General features: G+C 46.0%; 2 protein-coding genes and 1 long non-coding RNA gene across 27 annotated transcripts; 1 reads left to right on the forward strand and 2 right to left on the reverse strand.

Annotated features, from left to right (window-relative positions):
• The first annotated feature begins 258 nt into the window (after positions 1-258).
• On the forward strand, positions 259-3448 carry LOC121842391 (alpha/beta-gliadin A-V-like). Of its 7 annotated transcripts, none has more exons than XM_042312382.1 (7): positions 259-367; positions 457-512; positions 593-1050; positions 1285-1344; positions 2300-3189; positions 3270-3306; positions 3383-3448. In XM_042312382.1, exons 1-6 carry the CDS (start codon positions 342-344, stop codon positions 3277-3279), a joined length of 1500 nt encoding a protein of 499 aa, XP_042168316.1. In that variant the 5' UTR covers positions 259-341; the 3' UTR covers positions 3280-3306; positions 3383-3448. The 7 variants fall into 7 exon arrangements, with proteins under 7 accessions (XP_042168316.1, XP_042168317.1, XP_042168318.1 ...); XM_042312383.1 differs by having other exon boundaries at positions 2354-3189; XM_042312384.1 differs by having other exon boundaries at positions 593-993.
• Positions 3449-6907: 3459 nt separating this feature from the next.
• Positions 6908-16106, reverse strand: LOC112230459 (MAGE-like protein 2). Of its 19 annotated transcripts, none has more exons than XM_042312366.1 (10): positions 9940-10048; positions 9795-9850; positions 9410-9714; positions 9232-9309; positions 8983-9123; positions 8622-8639; positions 8403-8487; positions 7167-8355; positions 7050-7086; positions 6908-6973 (listed from the first exon to the last, which is right to left on the reverse strand). In XM_042312366.1, the coding sequence occupies exons 1-9, from the start codon at positions 9963-9965 to the stop codon at positions 7077-7079; spliced, it is 1908 nt and encodes a 635-aa protein (XP_042168300.1). In that variant the 5' UTR covers positions 9966-10048; the 3' UTR covers positions 6908-6973; positions 7050-7076. The 19 variants fall into 19 exon arrangements, with proteins under 19 accessions (XP_042168300.1, XP_042168301.1, XP_042168313.1 ...); XM_042312367.1 differs by having other exon boundaries at positions 7167-8113; positions 8285-8355; positions 8983-9309; XM_042312379.1 differs by lacking the exons at positions 8622-8639; positions 8983-9123; positions 9232-9309 and adding exons at positions 8583-8603; positions 9323-9370 and having other exon boundaries at positions 8403-8493; positions 9485-9714.
• LOC121842390 lies at positions 14771-15191 on the reverse strand. Its single transcript, XR_006081090.1, has 3 exons — positions 15033-15191; positions 14916-14952; positions 14771-14839 (listed from the first exon to the last, which is right to left on the reverse strand). It is a non-coding gene; the product is annotated as an uncharacterized LOC121842390 (long non-coding RNA).
• Positions 16107-16439: the final 333 nt, after the last annotated feature.

Here is a 16439-nt window from a genome sequence, read left to right on the forward strand (position 1 = left end):
AGTCACTTATGGGCATTTGAAATGATCAGATAGGGTAAAGCAATATGTTAATTGCTTCACCTTGCCTTCTGATAGGCTGGATGCAATTGTGGCCATATTGCTTATCCCTATTAAATCCTTGTGTTTAGATCAAGGTGTAGGATTTAGGGGTCAATTTGGAAATAGAAATTGAATGTAGTTCAGTGGCTGACAGCTGTCCTTAATTAGCCAATGACATTAGAAGGGTCTGGGATTCCTTTAAAAGGAGCAACCAAACATCTGGCAAATATAGTAAAAGGGATATTCTGGTAGGACGTATGCCTACCATTATTTCTGAATACTGGTGAGGTTTTGAGGGCGAAATGGCTGTGATTGGAATCGTTTTCAGGTATGTTTTTAAGTATTGATTTAGTTTGTTTCCCTTGTCCTTCAGGTGTTACAGGTAGCTATGTTTATAACACATTCTTTTTCCTTAAGCGTTTCTTGGCTTTGTTGCCTGCTAATTGGAGGGATAATGTGTTCTACATCAGAAGGTGAGTTCATTTCAAATAACAGCTACGCAGTTCCATAACCTTCAAATGCTGGCATTTTACAGTTTATATTTTGTACCTAGGTGATTGGTCTCCTGCACTGGATTCTAATGCAGCATGGCTCTATGCAGGATCACTTCGGTCTCTAGGATATGGCAATTATAAATCTCAAATGCAAGCGCAACAGAAACATCTGGCCGCCATGTCCCAGCAACCTCAGCAAGTGTGGTATCCCGTTCAAATGCCTCTGCATCAGAAGCAATCAGCCGCAGAAGCTCAGCCGCAGTGGCAACCGACAACTGTGCCCCAGCAAGTGTGGCATCCAGCTCACATGCTGAAGCAGAAGCAACCGACCGCCGTGCCCCAGCAAGTGTGGCATCAAGCTCACATGCTGACGCATAAGCAACCGACAACTGTGCCCCAGCAAGTGTGGCATCAAGCTCACATGCTGACGCATAAGCAACCGACCGCCGTGCCCCAGCAAGTGTGGCATCAAGCTCACATGCTGACGCATAAGCAACCGACCGCCGTGCCCCAGCAAGTGTGGCATCCAGTTCAAATGCCCCTGCAGCAGAAGCAAATTCCCACCGTGCCCCAGCAAGTGTGGCATCACGCTCCAATGCTGCCACAACCACCGATGCCCCGTGCCGTGCCCCAGCAAGTGTGGCATCCAGCTCAAATGCCCCAGAAGCAACCGACCGCCGTGCCCCAGCAAGTGTGGCATCCAGCTCAAATGCCCCTGCAGCAAAAGCAACCGACCGCCGTGCCCCAGCAAGTGTGGCATCCTGCTCAAATGCCCCTGCAGCAGAAGCAACCGACCGCCGTGCCCCAGCAAGTGTGGCATCCTAATCAAATGCTGCAAAAGCAACCGACCGCCGTGCCCAAGCAAGTGTGGCATCCTGCTCAAATGCCCTGCAGCAGAAGCAACCGACCGCCGTGCCCCAGCAAGTGTGGCATCCTGCTCTAATGCCCCTGCAGCAGAAGCAACCAACCGCCGTGCCCCAGCAAGTGTGGCATCCTAATCAAATGCTGCAAAAGCAACCGACCGCCGTGCCCCAGCAAGTGTGGCATCCTAATCAAATGCTGCAAAAGCAACCGACCGCCGTGCCCCAGCAAGTGTGGCATCCAGCTCAAATGCCCCAGCAAGACCTGCCATGCCCCAGCAAGTGTGGCATCCAGCTCAAATGCCCCTGCAGCAGAAGCAACCGACCACCGTGCCCCAGCAAGTGTGGCATCCTTCTCAAATGCCCCTGCAGCAGAATCAAACCGCCGTGCCCCAGCAAAGGTGTGGCATCCAGCTCAAATGCCCCCCAGAAGCAACCGACCGCCATGCCCCAGCAAGTGTGGCATCCAGCTCAAATGCCCCCCAGCAGAAGCAACCGACCGCCGTGCCCCAGCAAGTGTGGCATCCAGCTCAAATGCCCCTGACCCCTGCCCCAGCAAGTGTGGCATCCTTCTCAAATGCCCCTGCAGCAGAAGCAACCGACCGCCGTGCCCCAGCAAGTGTGGCATCCAGCTCAAATGCCCCTGCAGCAGAAGCAACCAACCGCCGTGCCCCAGCAAGTGTGGCATCCAGCTCAAATGCCCCTGCAGCAGAATCAACCAACCCTGTGCCCCAGCAAGTGTGGCATCCAGCTCAAATGCCCCAGAAGCAACCGACTGCCATGCCCCAGCAAGTGTGGCATCCTGCTCAAATGCCCCTGCAGCAGAAGCAACCGACCGCCGTGCCCCAGCAAGTGTGGCATCCAGCTCAAATGCCCCAGAAGCAACCGACTGCCATGCCCCAGCAAGTGTGGAATCCATTTCACACACTGCAGAAGCAACCGACCGCCGTGCCCCAGCAAGTGTGGCATCTTTCTCAAATGCCCCTGCATCAGAAGCAACCTGCCCCTGAACCTCAGCAGAAGGAACTGACTGCCATGCCACAGCAAGTTTGGCATCCAGCTCAATTTCCCCAGCAGAAGCAACTGGCCCCCATAGCTCAGCAACCTCAGCAGGTGTGGCATCCAGCTCAAATGTCCAAGAATCGAACAGCCACTGAACCTCAGCAGCAGAAGCAACCACCCACCACGTCCGAGCAAGCGTGGCATCCAGCTCAAATGCCCCTGCAGCAGAAGCAACCGGCCACTGAACCTCAACAGAAGGAACTGACCGCCATGCCCCAGCAAATGTGGTATCGAGCTAAAATGCTCCAACAGGAGAATCATCTGGCCGCCATTCTCCAGCAGCCTCCGCTCGTGTGGCAGCCATCTCAATTTCCCCAGCAGCAGAAGGAACTGGCAGTCGAGCAGCAGAAGGAACTGGCCGTCGAACCTCAGCAAGTGAGGTATCCAGCTCAAATGGCCCAGCAGCAACCCAACCCCATTCCTCAGCAATTTTGGCATGTAGCCCAAATTTCCCAGCAGCAACTGGCCCCAAATTCTCAGCAGAAGCACTACGAAAGCACTGAAGATGGGGCCTCTGGTAGTTCTCAGGCCAGCATTGTTGAACAGTCGGGTGTCATCCCAATCTCTTCCTACAGTTCCAAATCGCACTACAAGAATGGCAGAACTGGAGTCTCCCAAATTGACCACACTCCTAGGGAGGCAATGCCTGTTGACAGTGGAAATGCTCCCAAGGACGGTTATGTTAGCATTGGTGCACCAAGCATATATCCAACACTAGTGAAGGATTCTGCAAGGTAATGGTTCACTTTAACCTGCTCTGAACTTTGCTCTCTGAATTTGAAGGCCTTTGTACTAACCATATATCTATCAACAGGAAAATATAATGGATTCATCCTCTAGAAGCTCTAATGGTGAGTATTGTTTTTGACATTGGTTACTTAACATTCTGTGTTGCTGACATTGTTTGCATTTCTTTCTGCTTTTTAGACCAGGAAGTTGCTGGTGCTCTTGCTACTCTAGTGTGATGGAATCAATAAACAATTTTAATTTAAAGTGCCTTTCTCTTTGAAATAATGTTTCTCATGTCCATTGCTTGCTAATTGAGAACAGGTGGTGTGCAGTCTGTAGTAAAAATGACTACGTTTCAGTTAATTCTTTGGTTCATCTTTTACCTTTGCTACTGGTTCCAAATAAAAGTTTGGTCTACGTAAGCATTTGTGAAGGGGTGAGTGCTCAGACATTCCTCATATGTTCATACTTTAGATGTAGGCATGCATTGTATACAGTGGGACTGTCTTCAACCTCAGTCTAAGTTGTTGGTGAGTAAGCTAACATATAGGTACTTGTGTTTAGATGGTCAGACCATGGCTCATTTAGCTATTAGACTTGAGTGACCTTTTGGTTTCGAACTTTCATTTGGCCCAATGTCTTAGCAGAAGCACTACAAAAGCACTAAAGATGGCGCCTCTGGTAGCTCTGTTCCAAATCGCACTACAAGAATGGCAGAACTGGAGTCTCCCAAACCCGCTACACTCCTAGGGATGCTATGCCTATATACAGTGGAAATGCTCCCAATGACTGAAGTTGGCATATTTGATCCAAGCATATACCCACCACTAAAGGATCCTACAAAATAACACCACTTTAGTCTGGTCTGTACTTTGAATTAACTCTCTGAATTTCAAGTCTTTTGTACTAACCATGTATCTGCCAACAGGAATCTAATGGTGGCTTCATCCTTCAGAAGCGTATGGGTGGACTTTTTCTATAATGTCAAATTGATGAAATAAGATTCTGACATTGTTCTAATTTCTTTCAGATGTCAGTCTTTTGTTTTGACCAGGTTGTTCCCAGTGTTCTTGCTACTCTTGCATGACTGAATCAATACACAATTTTACTTTCCTATATCTAGAGTCTTTGCAATACTAGGGTACTCTTGTGCTTTCTGATTTCAAACAGATGGTGTGGGTTAACAGTACAGTTGGCAGTAAAAGAGAATGTGGTTCAGTCTTCAAATATATTTTTTTTTTAACCTTTGCTACTGGTTGTTCAAATTCCAAGTTTGGCGCTACATTAGAGTAGTGGTTAAATGTCAGACCTTCCTCATGTTCATACAAAAGTATGTTGACAACCCTTTAAATTACTGGATTCGGCATTTCGGACACACCCGTTGCTAACGCATATAAAATCGAGCACAAAGCCACTTAATCTCCATATTCAAACATTGGCAGAAGGGCCTTGAGCTCTGACCTTCAACGTGGCAGTCATAGGATGACACTTCCCAAGTCAGTTTGTCAAATCTCCACCCTGTTAAAACGATCCCCGGTCAAATAAGTCCTGTTAATGTGATGGGCCACACAATCTCAGAACAGGGATGTAGTCATCTGTCCTCGGTTGCAACACTTAGCGTTCCAAACTGCCTCTGGAAGCATTGTCGGCACAAACTTTTCAGGAGCTTCATGAAGTGTTTCGATGAATGAACAGCTGCACACAAGCCTACAATCAATATGTGCAATTCCACTTGTCTGCAGGAGTGGTGTCAAAGCTCGGTGATATTGGACTCAAGTGCAAGGGAAGTGAGTTCTCTGGGGATACTGATCACTCCATCTGGCAGGATGAATCTGGGTTTTACGTACGCCAGGAGAACGCTCCCTGCCCGACTGCATAGTGCCAACTAATGTTTGGTGGAGGAATAATGGTCTGGGGCAGTTTTGGTGGTTTGGGCTAGACCGCTAAGTTCCAGTGAAGGGAAATCTTAACGCTACAGCGTACAATAACATTCTAGACAATTCTGTGCTTCCAACTTTGACAACAGTTTGGGAGAAGGACCTTTCCTGTTTCAGTATGACAATGCCCCTGTGCACAACGCAAGGTCCATACAGAAACAGTTTGCGATTGGTGTGGAAAGAATTTGATGGGCCTGCAAAGAGCCTTGACCTCAACCCTATCGAACACCTTTGGGATGAATTGGAACGCTGACTGCGAGCCAGGCTTAATCAACCAACATCAGTTTCTGACCTCATTAACGCTTTATGCATCACATTTTGCCACAAGTCCGAATCCAGGGGGTGAGTAATATATGGAATCAAGTAGTAACCTAAACAAATCTAAATATTTTTGGCATTCTTCAAAGTAGCCACCCTTTGCCTTGACAGCTTTGCGCACTCTTGGCATTCTCTCAACCAGCTTCATGAGGTATTCACTTGGAATGCATTTCAATTAGAGTGACCCAGAACATTTTTTTTATATGCCAGCTCAAGTAGGCTTTTCACTTTGCTTATGTATTTATTTAGCAAACACAATCACTCCGGACAGACAATTAACTTGTAAAAATGTAACAGCATCGGCTATTCCTAAAGAGATCTGACATGCTGTATGGGATGAACACAAGATGATTTTTCAGTCATATAGGCTAATAATAGCAGCTGCGTACAGCCTATGCGCCATGTCCATCTGGTCAGGGTAAGCAAATTGGTAACGTTATGTATTTATTGTTCATTTGTGTGTCAGGAGAAAATGTGATTAAATTTGGTTTATATTCAAACTTGGGCTGGCCAGGCTGCCTATATGTTTTCAATCCAAAATTAGTAACTGGAATGAATCGATCAACATAATAGTGATGACAGATGTGAGTGTTTTATTAGGCTTACCGTTGCATAGCTCTGCATGATGCAAACAGGGCTGGCCCTCCCATTAGGCAAGATTATGCGGCCGTCATTTTGGCAATTGGCTGCCACCCTCCGGTGCCCCTGATCGGCTTCTAAACCGCCCAGAATCTTATTTCATCAATTTGACATTATAGAAAAAGTCCACCCATACGCTTCTGAAGGATGAAGCCACCATTAGATTCCTGTTGGCAGATACATGGTTAGTACAAAAGACTTGAAATTCAGAGAGTTAATTCAAAGTACAGACCAGACTAAAGTGGTGTTATTTTGTAGGATCCTTTAGTGGTGGGTATATGCTTGGATCAAATATGCCAACTTCAGTCATTGGGAGCATTTCCACTGTATATAGGCATAGCATCCCTAGGAGTGTAGCGGGTTTGGGAGACTCCAGTTCTGCCATTCTTGTAGTGCGATTTGGAACAGAGCTACCAGAGGCGCCATCTTTAGTGCTTTTGTAGTGCTTCTGCTAAGACATTGGGCCAAATGAAAGTTCGAAACCAAAAGGTCACTCAAGTCTAATAGCTAAATGAGCCATGGTCTGACCATCTAAACACAAGTACCTATATGTTAGCTTACTCACCAACAACTTAGACTGAGGTTGAAGACAGTCCCACTATACAATGCATGCCTACATCTAAAGTATGAACATATGAGGAATGTCTGAGCACTCACCCCTTCACAAATGCTTACGTAGACCAAACTTTTATTTGGAACCAGTAGCAAAGGTAAAAGATGATCCAAGGAATTAACTGAAACGTAGTCATTTTTACTACGGACTGCACACCACCTGTTCTCAATTAGCAAGCAATGGACATGAGAAACATTATTTCAAAGAGAAAGGCACTTTAAATTAAAATTGTTTATTGATTCCATCACACTAGAGTAGCAAGAGCACCAGCAACTTCCTGGTCTAAAAAGCAGAAAGAAATGCAAACAATGTCAGCAACACAGAATGTTAAGTAACCAATGTCAAAAACAATACTCACCATTAGAGCTTCTAGAGGATGAATCCATTATATTTTCCTGTTGATAGATATATGGTTAGTACAAAGGCCTTCAAATTCAGAGAGCAAAGTTCAGAGCAGGTTAAAGTGAACCATTACCTTGCAGAATCCTTCACTAGTGTTGGATATATGCTTGGTGCACCAATGCTAACATAACCGTCCTTGGGAGCATTTCCACTGTCAACAGGCATTGCCTCCCTAGGAGTGTAGCCGATTTGGGAGACTCCAGTTCTGCCATTCTTGTAGTGCGATTTGGAACTGTAGGAAGAGATTGGGATGACACCCGACTGTTCAACAATGCTGGCCTGAGAACTACCAGAGGCCCCATCTTCAGTGCTTTCGTAGTGCTTCTGCTGAGAATTTGGGGCCAGTTGCTGCTGGGAAATTTGGGCTACATGCCAAAATTGCTGAGGAATGGGGTTGGGTTGCTGCTGGGCCATTTGAGCTGGATACCTCACTTGCTGAGGTTCGACGACCAGTTCCTTCTGCTGCTCAACTGCCAGTTCCTTCTGCTGCTGGGGAAATTGAGATGGATGCCACACGAGCGGAGGCTGCTGGAGAATGGCGGCCAGATGATTCTCCTGTTGAGGTTCAGTGGCCGGTTGCTTCTGCTGCAGGGGCATTTGAGCTGGATGCCACGCTTGCTCGGACGTGGTGGGTGGTTGCTTCTGCTGCTGAGGTTCAGTGGCTGTTCGATTCTTGGACATTTGAGCTGGATGCCACACCAGCTGAGGTTGCTGAGCTATGGGGGCCAGTTGCTTCTGCTGGGGAAATTGAGCTGGATGCCAAACTTGCTGTGGCATGGCAGTCAGTTCCTTCTGCTGAAGTTCAGGGGCAGGTTGCTTCTGATGCAGGGGCATTTGAGAAAGATGCCACACTTGCTGGGGCACGGCGGTCGGTTGCTTCTGCAGTGTGTGAAATGGATTCCACACTTGCTGGGGCATTGCAGTCGGTTGCTTCTGGGGCATTTGAGCTGGATGCCGCACTTGCTGGGGCACGGCGGTCGGATGCTTCTGCTGCAGGGGCATTTGAGCTGGATGCCACACTTGCTGGGGCATGGCAGTCGGTTGCTTCTGGGGCATTTGAGCTGGATGCCGCACTTGCTGGGGTACAGCGGTTGGTTGATTCTGCTGCAGGGGCATTTGAGCTGGATGCCACACTTGCTGGGGCACGGCGGTTGGTTGCTTCTGCAGGGGCATTTGAGAAGGATGCCACACTTGCTGGGGCACGGCGGTCGGTTGCTTCTGCTGCAGGGGCATTTGAGAAGGATGCCACACTTGCTGGGGCACGGTCGGTTGCTTCTGCTCAGGGGCATTTGAGCTTCTGCTGGGGCATTGGCAGTCGGTTGCTTCTGGGGCATTTGAGCTGGATGCCACACTTGCTGGGGCACGGCGGTCGGTTGCTTCTGCTGCAGGGGCATTTGAGCTGGATGCCACACTTGCTGGGGCATGGTGGTCGGTTGCTTCTGGCAGGGGCATTTGAGCTGGGTTGCTTCTGCTGCAGGGGCATTTGAGAAGGATGCCACACTTGCTGGGGCTTCTGCTGCAGGGGCATTTGAGCTGGATGCCACACTTGCTGGGGCATGGTGGGTCGGTTGCTTCTGCTGCAGGGGCATTTGAGCTGGATGCCACACTTGCTGGGGCACGGCGGTCGGTTGCTTTTGCAGCATTTGATTAGGATGCCACACTTGCTGGGGCACGGCGGTCGGTTGCTTTTGCAGCATTTGATTAGGATGCCACACTTGCTGGGGCACGGCGGTTGGTTGCTTCTGCTGCAGGGGCATTAGAGCAGGATGCCACACTTGCTGGGGCACGGCGGTCGGTTGCTTCTGCTGCAGGTGCATTTGAGCAGGATGCCACACTTGCTTGGGCACGGCGGTCGGTTGCTTTTGCAGCATTTGATTAGGATGCCACACTTGCTGGGGCACGGCGGTCGGTTGCTTCTGCTGCAGGGGCATTTGAGCAGGATGCCACACTTGCTGGGGCACGGCGGTCGGTTGCTTTTGCTGCAGGGGCATTTGAGCTGGATGCCACACTTGCTGGGGCACGGCGGTCGGTTGCTTCTGGGGCATTTGAGCTGGATGCCATACTTGCTGGGGCACGGCGGTCGGTGGTTGTGGCAGCATTGGAGCGTGATGCCACACTTGCTGGGGCACGGTGGGAATTTGCTTCTGCTGCAGGGGCATTTGAACTGGATGCCACACTTGCTGGGGCACGGCGGTCTGTTGCTTATGCGTCAGCATGTGAGCTTGATGCCACGGCGGTCGGTTGCTTCTGCTTCAGCATGTGAGCTGGATGCCACACTTGCTGGGGCACAGTTGTCGGTTGCTTATGCGTCAGCATGTGAGCTTGATGCCACACTTGCTGGGGCACGGCGGTCGGTTGCTTCTGCTTCAGCATGTGAGCTGGATGCCACACTTGCTGGGGCACAGTTGTCGGTTGCCACTGCGGCTGAGCTTCTGCGGCTGATTGCTTCTGATGCAGAGGCATTTGAACGGGATACCACACTTGCTGAGGTTGCTGGGACATGGCGGCCAGATGTTTCTGTTGCGCTTGCATTTGAGATTTATAATTGCCATATCCTAGAGACCGAAGTGATCCTGCATAGAGCCATGCTGCATTAGAATCCAGTGCAGGAGACCAATCACCTAGGTACAAAATATAAACTGTAAAATGCCAGCATTTGAAGGTTATGGAACTGCGTAGCTGTTATTTGAAATGAACTCACCTTCTGATGTAGAACACATTATCCCTCCAATTAGCAGGCAACAAAGCCAAGAAACGCTTAAGGAAAAAGAATGTGTTATAAACATAGCTACCTGTAACACCTGAAGGACAAGGGAAACAAACTAAATCAATACTTAAAAACATACCTGAAAACGATTCCAATCACAGCCATTTCGCCCTCAAAACCTCACCAGTATTCAGAAATAATGGTAGGCATACGTCCTACCAGAATATCCCTTTTACTATATTTGCCAGATGTTTGGTTGCTCCTTTTAAAGGAATCCCAGACCCTTCTAATGTCATTGGCTAATTAAGGACAGCTGTCAGCCACTGAACTACATTCAATTTCTATTTCCAAATTGACCCCTAAATCCTACACCTTGATCTAAACACAAGGATTTAATAGGGATAAGCAATATGGCCACAATTGCATCCAGCCTATCAGAAGGCAAGGTGAAGCAATTAACATATTGCTTTACCCTATCTGATCATTTCAAATGCCCATAAGTGACTAAGTGGTAGGTGTAGGAGCTAGGGGTTGATTTGGAATGCAGAAATTTACTCAGGTCTGGTTGATTCTCTAATTGAGATCCTGACAGGTTTGACAGCCCTTACTCTAAAGCACGCGTCAAACTCATTACACGGAGTGCCGAGTGTTTGCGGATTTTCACTCCTTCCTTGTACTTGATGGCTGAATTAAGTCCACTAATTACTCCCCTCACCTACAGTAGTTGTCTTGGTCTTAAATGAAAGGAAAAAACAAAAACCTAGCCCTCCATGGAATGAGTTTGACACCCCTGCTCTAAAGTAGGAAACACATTTTGTCTTGGCACTTCATTGATCGGTTTAAATTATTGCTTGTACAAAATTCACTTTGTTCATTTGAAGATTAGAGGCTGAATGAGCAGTTAGGCACCATTATTTTACACATGCCTTCTTTAAAACCGTGTGTTTCATTCAGCATAGCAACATTAGATGGATAAGTTTCATTTGCACAAAGTGCAACATCTTAGACAAATTCTGATATCAGACAGACACCAATTAAACACTCATGTTATGCTTTTGATGATCTGAGTCTTTAATTTTTCAGGGGCAAACATACAGTAGGGCTCGTTTGAGTGGTAAAGGCTAAAGCAACTGACTGTAGACCAAAGTCAAGAAGTAAAGTCAGGAGAGGTGCATCTGCGACAACCGAAAGTCGGATACTAACGTCATTTTCCAACAGCAAGGCTCAGATCTCCATGGCAGTGTTGCCATTGTTTATAAAAGGTTTACTTTATAATGTAAAACTGTGCTTTGACATATGCATTGATGGGTCTCAGATTTTTAGACTGGGTATCTCTAAAATGCTTTGTGACTACTGCTGATGCAAAAAAGGGCTTTTAAGAAATACATATGGTTGATTGACAGATTTGTATTATTATAAAAATAATATAACAATATTAATATTATCATCATAATCTTTATTATTATTATGTTACAGGTGAGACATACCCAGAAATGTCAACATCTTGGCAAGTGTTCAAATCTGTACAGCAGCCCCAGACAATCATGTACAGTAGCTCCAACTTACAAGAATGGGTTTACAAGGCAGTGATGAAAAAAGTTTATATGAGCACTAATTAAAACATACAATGATATATATGTGATACAATTACCCATTCAAAACTGTTGTTACAAAATCACTTCTCATTGTGTTCATTTCAAGGTTTCACAAACATAAAACAACTATCTAGTTAATGTTTCTCCGACTAACACACTGTTGAGTTTCCTATTTACTAAAGAACAGTCATTAAGACAAAACACAAAGAGTTGTAATATAATCTGTATACATGTCATTCTATACAGAAGACAGGTACATTCTGAAAGATTTTTGATGATGTTAATGTGATAACACATTCTTTATTCATCTCTCAATTTAGGATAATATCATTTATTTTTTACTTTACTGAAATTGTATTATTTATGTTGTCTCATACCATGACAATACACTACCAAGCAATGCAAGCAGATGTGGAATTAACCCCATAACAGTTGTGTGTCTTTTTGGCTCAAGAATTGATCAAGAATACCAATAGGCTTGATCAGATCCTCTTTCCTATGCAGGCACCATATAATGCACAGCCACATGCAAATCCATAAACTCCCCAATAGAACGTTGAAAACCTTAACATGACTACTGGCAATGTCATTATTTTTGTCACCATCCATCAATTGTTGAATTGTGTAATTTCTTCTTTGTAAATGCACCGAGCCTCCAAGGGCTGGAGTCTATCAACGTAGTAAATTAAAAAGACCCAAATAAAACGTATGTGAAAAGATGTGGTCAAAGTATAAAACGTTGCTGTTTTGTTACAACAACCAAGTTTTCCTAACATTTGCCATAACTAGCAAGCCTTACATCCTGAATGAATATGGGCTCCCAAATATGCACCTGGGAACACATGGGAGGGGTGGGACCACATGCACTTTTAAGTAATTGAGCCTAGAACAGCATTTCTATATTGTAATTAAAATCATTGACCCATAAGAGAACACATGACCAAAGCAAAGCGTGAGCCATATATAATTAAAACAACATTATTCTTAATGAGAAATATAATCGAATAAACAAATGTTTGCATAACGAAAGACATGAAAACTGTCTCCAACAATGTATTTAGCTATGTATAAAACTTTCATATTGGCAGTAAGGTCATTAAGAATAGCTATAGACAGTAGTTCTTGTGGGAGGTTCAGGGATAAATATAGTGAAGGATCATGAATGTTAAAGATTTGTTCACCTTGGGGATTTTGAAAGAGGGGGATTAGAACCCCAAAGTAATAGTGATAAGAAATATCATAAAGGTCATTTCAGATTCAGGTTTAGGGGGGTAATAAAATCTTGGAAACACCTATTCACTCTATGTGTATCATAAACATGTCCAGACATAGAGAATGATCACATCAAGAAGGTGTAACAGTGATGAATGGCTATTCAATGTACAACAGTAGTCTTCTGTAACAAGCAATATGTATTAAATATGTTTACATACATCCATGACTGAATGGTTTCACAAACGCCTTTAAAGGTTTTGTAAGTAAGTTGTAACAGGCCTCATTCAGCAGTCTGAATTAACCTAGAGACACCAAAACATCCATGTTTAGAGAAGCTTGGAGATTATTCCACAAGTAAGGGGCAAAGAGCTGATTTACTGAACTCTGTACAGACCAAAAGAATTTCCAGAGTTAGCAATCCATGAGACTGTGTATGATAACCCTGACTCGTACGTCTAATGGTTATTGTAGATGTTAGCTACAGAGGGAGTTTACAGTATGTAAAATAGCTTTATAAAGACAAAGAGAGCAACGAATTGACCTACGTGACCTCAAAGAGGGTCAGCCTACTTTATGATAGAGAATGCAGGGATGTGTACTGAACCTGTACCCATAATAAAACAAAGTGCTCTAGGCTTTAATGAAGTGGCAGCTGCATTCATATAGATGATTTTGCAATAGTCTAGGACCAGTAAGAACATTGATTGAATTATATGTTTTGTACTATTTTAAGCGAGAGGCCAGACCTATTTCTATAGAAGAAGCCCCTTTTATTTTCAGCATCTTAATTAATTCATGTTTTTCAAAAAGACAACTTAACGTATATACTGATACACCGTACCAGGTACGTACACTTCAATCATTAGAATCATTTTTGTGTACTCTAGAAAACATATACTTAGTTTTCCATGAATTCAATAATAATTTAAGGTCAATAAAGGTGTTCTGCAAAATAATGAAAGCCTAATGTAGATCAGATAGAGCCTGATCAGCAGGGCGGGGCAATTGAGTACACAACGGTATCATCTGCATACAGGTGCAGGTAAAACTTTGTCATTATATTTATATTTTTCTGACAAAATATTAATACAATAGTTGTTTAGACATTCTAACATATAACAATATCTAGATACTAAAAAATGTATATGCAACATTTGAACAACAATTTCGACCCCCCTCGGGTGATGTATACAACTTCACGATACATTGGCTATTTTAGTATTCCTTTTTTTATTGAGTCGTTTTTTATTTACATGTAATCTGTCTTCACAACCAAATGCATACAACTGTTTCCATTCCCCCATGGCTATATAAACTGAACTCACGGTTTCATTTGCGTTATGATTTAGAATTGAAAGTTTCTACCGTGCCTCTCTGCAGATCCTCTCAAGCTCTGTCAGGTTGGATGAGGAGCTTTGCTGGACAGCTATTTTCAGGGCTCTCCAGAGATGTTTGATCGGGTTTAAGTCCGGGCTATGGCTGGGCCACTCAATGGTGCCAGGTTTCCTCCAGACGTGACGCTTGCCATTCAATCCAAAGAGTTCATTCTTGGTTTAATCAGACCAGAGAATCTTGTTCATGGTTTTAGAGTCTTTAGGTGTTTTTAGGCAAACTCCAAGCCGGCTGTGATGTGCTTTTTACTGAGGAGAGGCTTCCACCTCTCCACACTACCATAAAGCCCTGATTGGTGGAGTGCTGCAGAGATGGAACTCTAGAGCTCTGTCAGAGTGACAATCGGGTTCTTGATCACCTCCCTGACCAAGGCCCTTCTCCCCCGATTGCTCAGTTTGGCCCGGCGGCCAGCTCTAGGAAGAGTCTTGGTGGTTCCAAAGCTCTTCCATTTATAAACGATGGAAGCCACTGTGTTCTTAGGGACCTTCAATGCTTCAGACATTTTTTAGTACACTTCCCCAGAGCTCTTGATCAGGGATTTGTCTGACAGTCTCACTGTATACAATGCATGCCTACATCTAAATTATGAATATATGAGGAATGTCTGACAACTCACCCCATCATAAATGCTCTTATGTAGACCCAGGCTTTTATTTTGAATCAGTAGCAAAGGTAAAAGATGAGAAAACCAAAGAATTAACTGAACAGTAGTCATTTTTACTACAGACTGCAAGCAATGGACATGAAACATTTCAAAGAGACAAGGCATTTTTTAAAGTAAAATTGTTTATTGATTCCACCACACTAGAGTAGCAAGAGCACCAGCAACTTCCTGGTCTAAAAAGCAGAAAGAAATGCAAACAATGTCAGCAACACAGAATGTTAAGTAACCAATGTCAAAAACAATACTCACCATTAGAGCTTCTAGAGGATGAATCCATTATATTTTCCTGTTGATAGATATATGGTTAGTACAAAGGCCTTCAAATTCAGAGAGCAAAGTTCAGAGCAGGTTAAAGTGAACCATTACCTTGCAGAATCCTTCACTAGTGTTGGATATATGCTTGGTGCACCAATGCTAACATAACCGTCCTTGGGAGCATTTCCACTGTCAACAGGCATTGCCTCCCTAGGAGTGTAGCCGATTTGGGAGACTCCAGTTCTGCCATTCTTGTAGTGCGATTTGGAACAGAACTACCAGAGGCCCCATCTTCAGTGCTTTCGTAGTGCTTCTGCTGAGAATTTGGGGCCAGTTGCTGCTGGGAAATTTGGGCTACATGCCAAAATTGCTGAGGAATGGGGTTGGGTTGCTGCTGGGCCATTTGAGCTGGATACCTCACTTGCTGAGGTTCGACGGCCAGTTCCTTCTGCTGCTCGACTGCCAGTTCCTTCTGCTGCTCGACTGCCAGTTCCTTCTGCTGCTGGGGAAATTGAGATGGATGCCACACGAGCGGAGGCTGCTGGAGAATGGCGGCCAGATGATTCTCCTGTTGGAGCATTTTAGCTCGATACCACATTTGCTGGGGCATGGTGGTCAGTTCCTTCTGTTGAGGTTCAGTGGCCGGTTGCTTCTGCTGCAGGGGCATTTGAGCTGGATGCCACGCTTGCTCGGACGTGGTGGGTGGTTGCTTCTGCTGCTGAGGTTCAGTGGCTGTTCGATTCTTGGACATTTGAGCTGGATGCCACACCTGCTGAGGTTGCTGAGCTATGGGGGCCAGTTGCTTCTGCTGGGGAAATTGAGCTGGATGCCAAACTTGCTGTGGCATGGCAGTCAGTTCCTTCTGCTGAGGTTCAGGGGCAGGTTGCTTCTGATGCAGGGGCATTTGAGCAGGATGCCACACTTGCTGGGGCACGGCGGTCGGTTGCTTCTGCTGCAGGGGCATTTGAGCTGGATGCCAAACTTGCTGGGGCACGGCGGTCGGTTGCCTTCTGCTGCAGGGGCATTTGAGCTGGATGCCACACTTGCTGGGGCACGGTGGTCGGTTGCTTCTGGGGCATTTGAGCTGGATGCCACACTTGCTGGGGCACGGCGGTCGGTTGCTTCTGCTGCAGGGGCATTTGAGCTGGATGCCACACTTGCTGGGGCACGGCGGTCGGTTGCTTCTGGGGCATTTGAGCTGGATGCCACACTTGCTGGGGCACGGCGGTCGGTTGATTCTGCTGCAGGGGCATTTGAGAAGGATGCCACACTTGCTGGGGCACGGTGGTCGGTTGCTTCTGCTGCAGGGGCATTTGAGCTGGATGCCACACTTGCTGGGGCACGGTGGTCGGTTGCTTCTGGGGCATTTGAGCTGGATGCCACACTTGCTGGGGCACAGAGGTCAGTTGCTTTTGCGGCATTTTAGCTGGATGCCACACTTGCTGGGGCACGGCGGTCGGTTGCTTTGCTGGGGCATTTGAGCTGGATGCCACACTTGCTGGGGCACGGCGGTCGGTT

This window comes from Oncorhynchus tshawytscha, unplaced genomic scaffold (assembly GCF_018296145.1).
Source record: "Oncorhynchus tshawytscha isolate Ot180627B unplaced genomic scaffold, Otsh_v2.0 Un_contig_4717_pilon_pilon, whole genome shotgun sequence".
Lineage (NCBI taxonomy): Eukaryota > Metazoa > Chordata > Actinopteri > Salmoniformes > Salmonidae > Oncorhynchus > Oncorhynchus tshawytscha.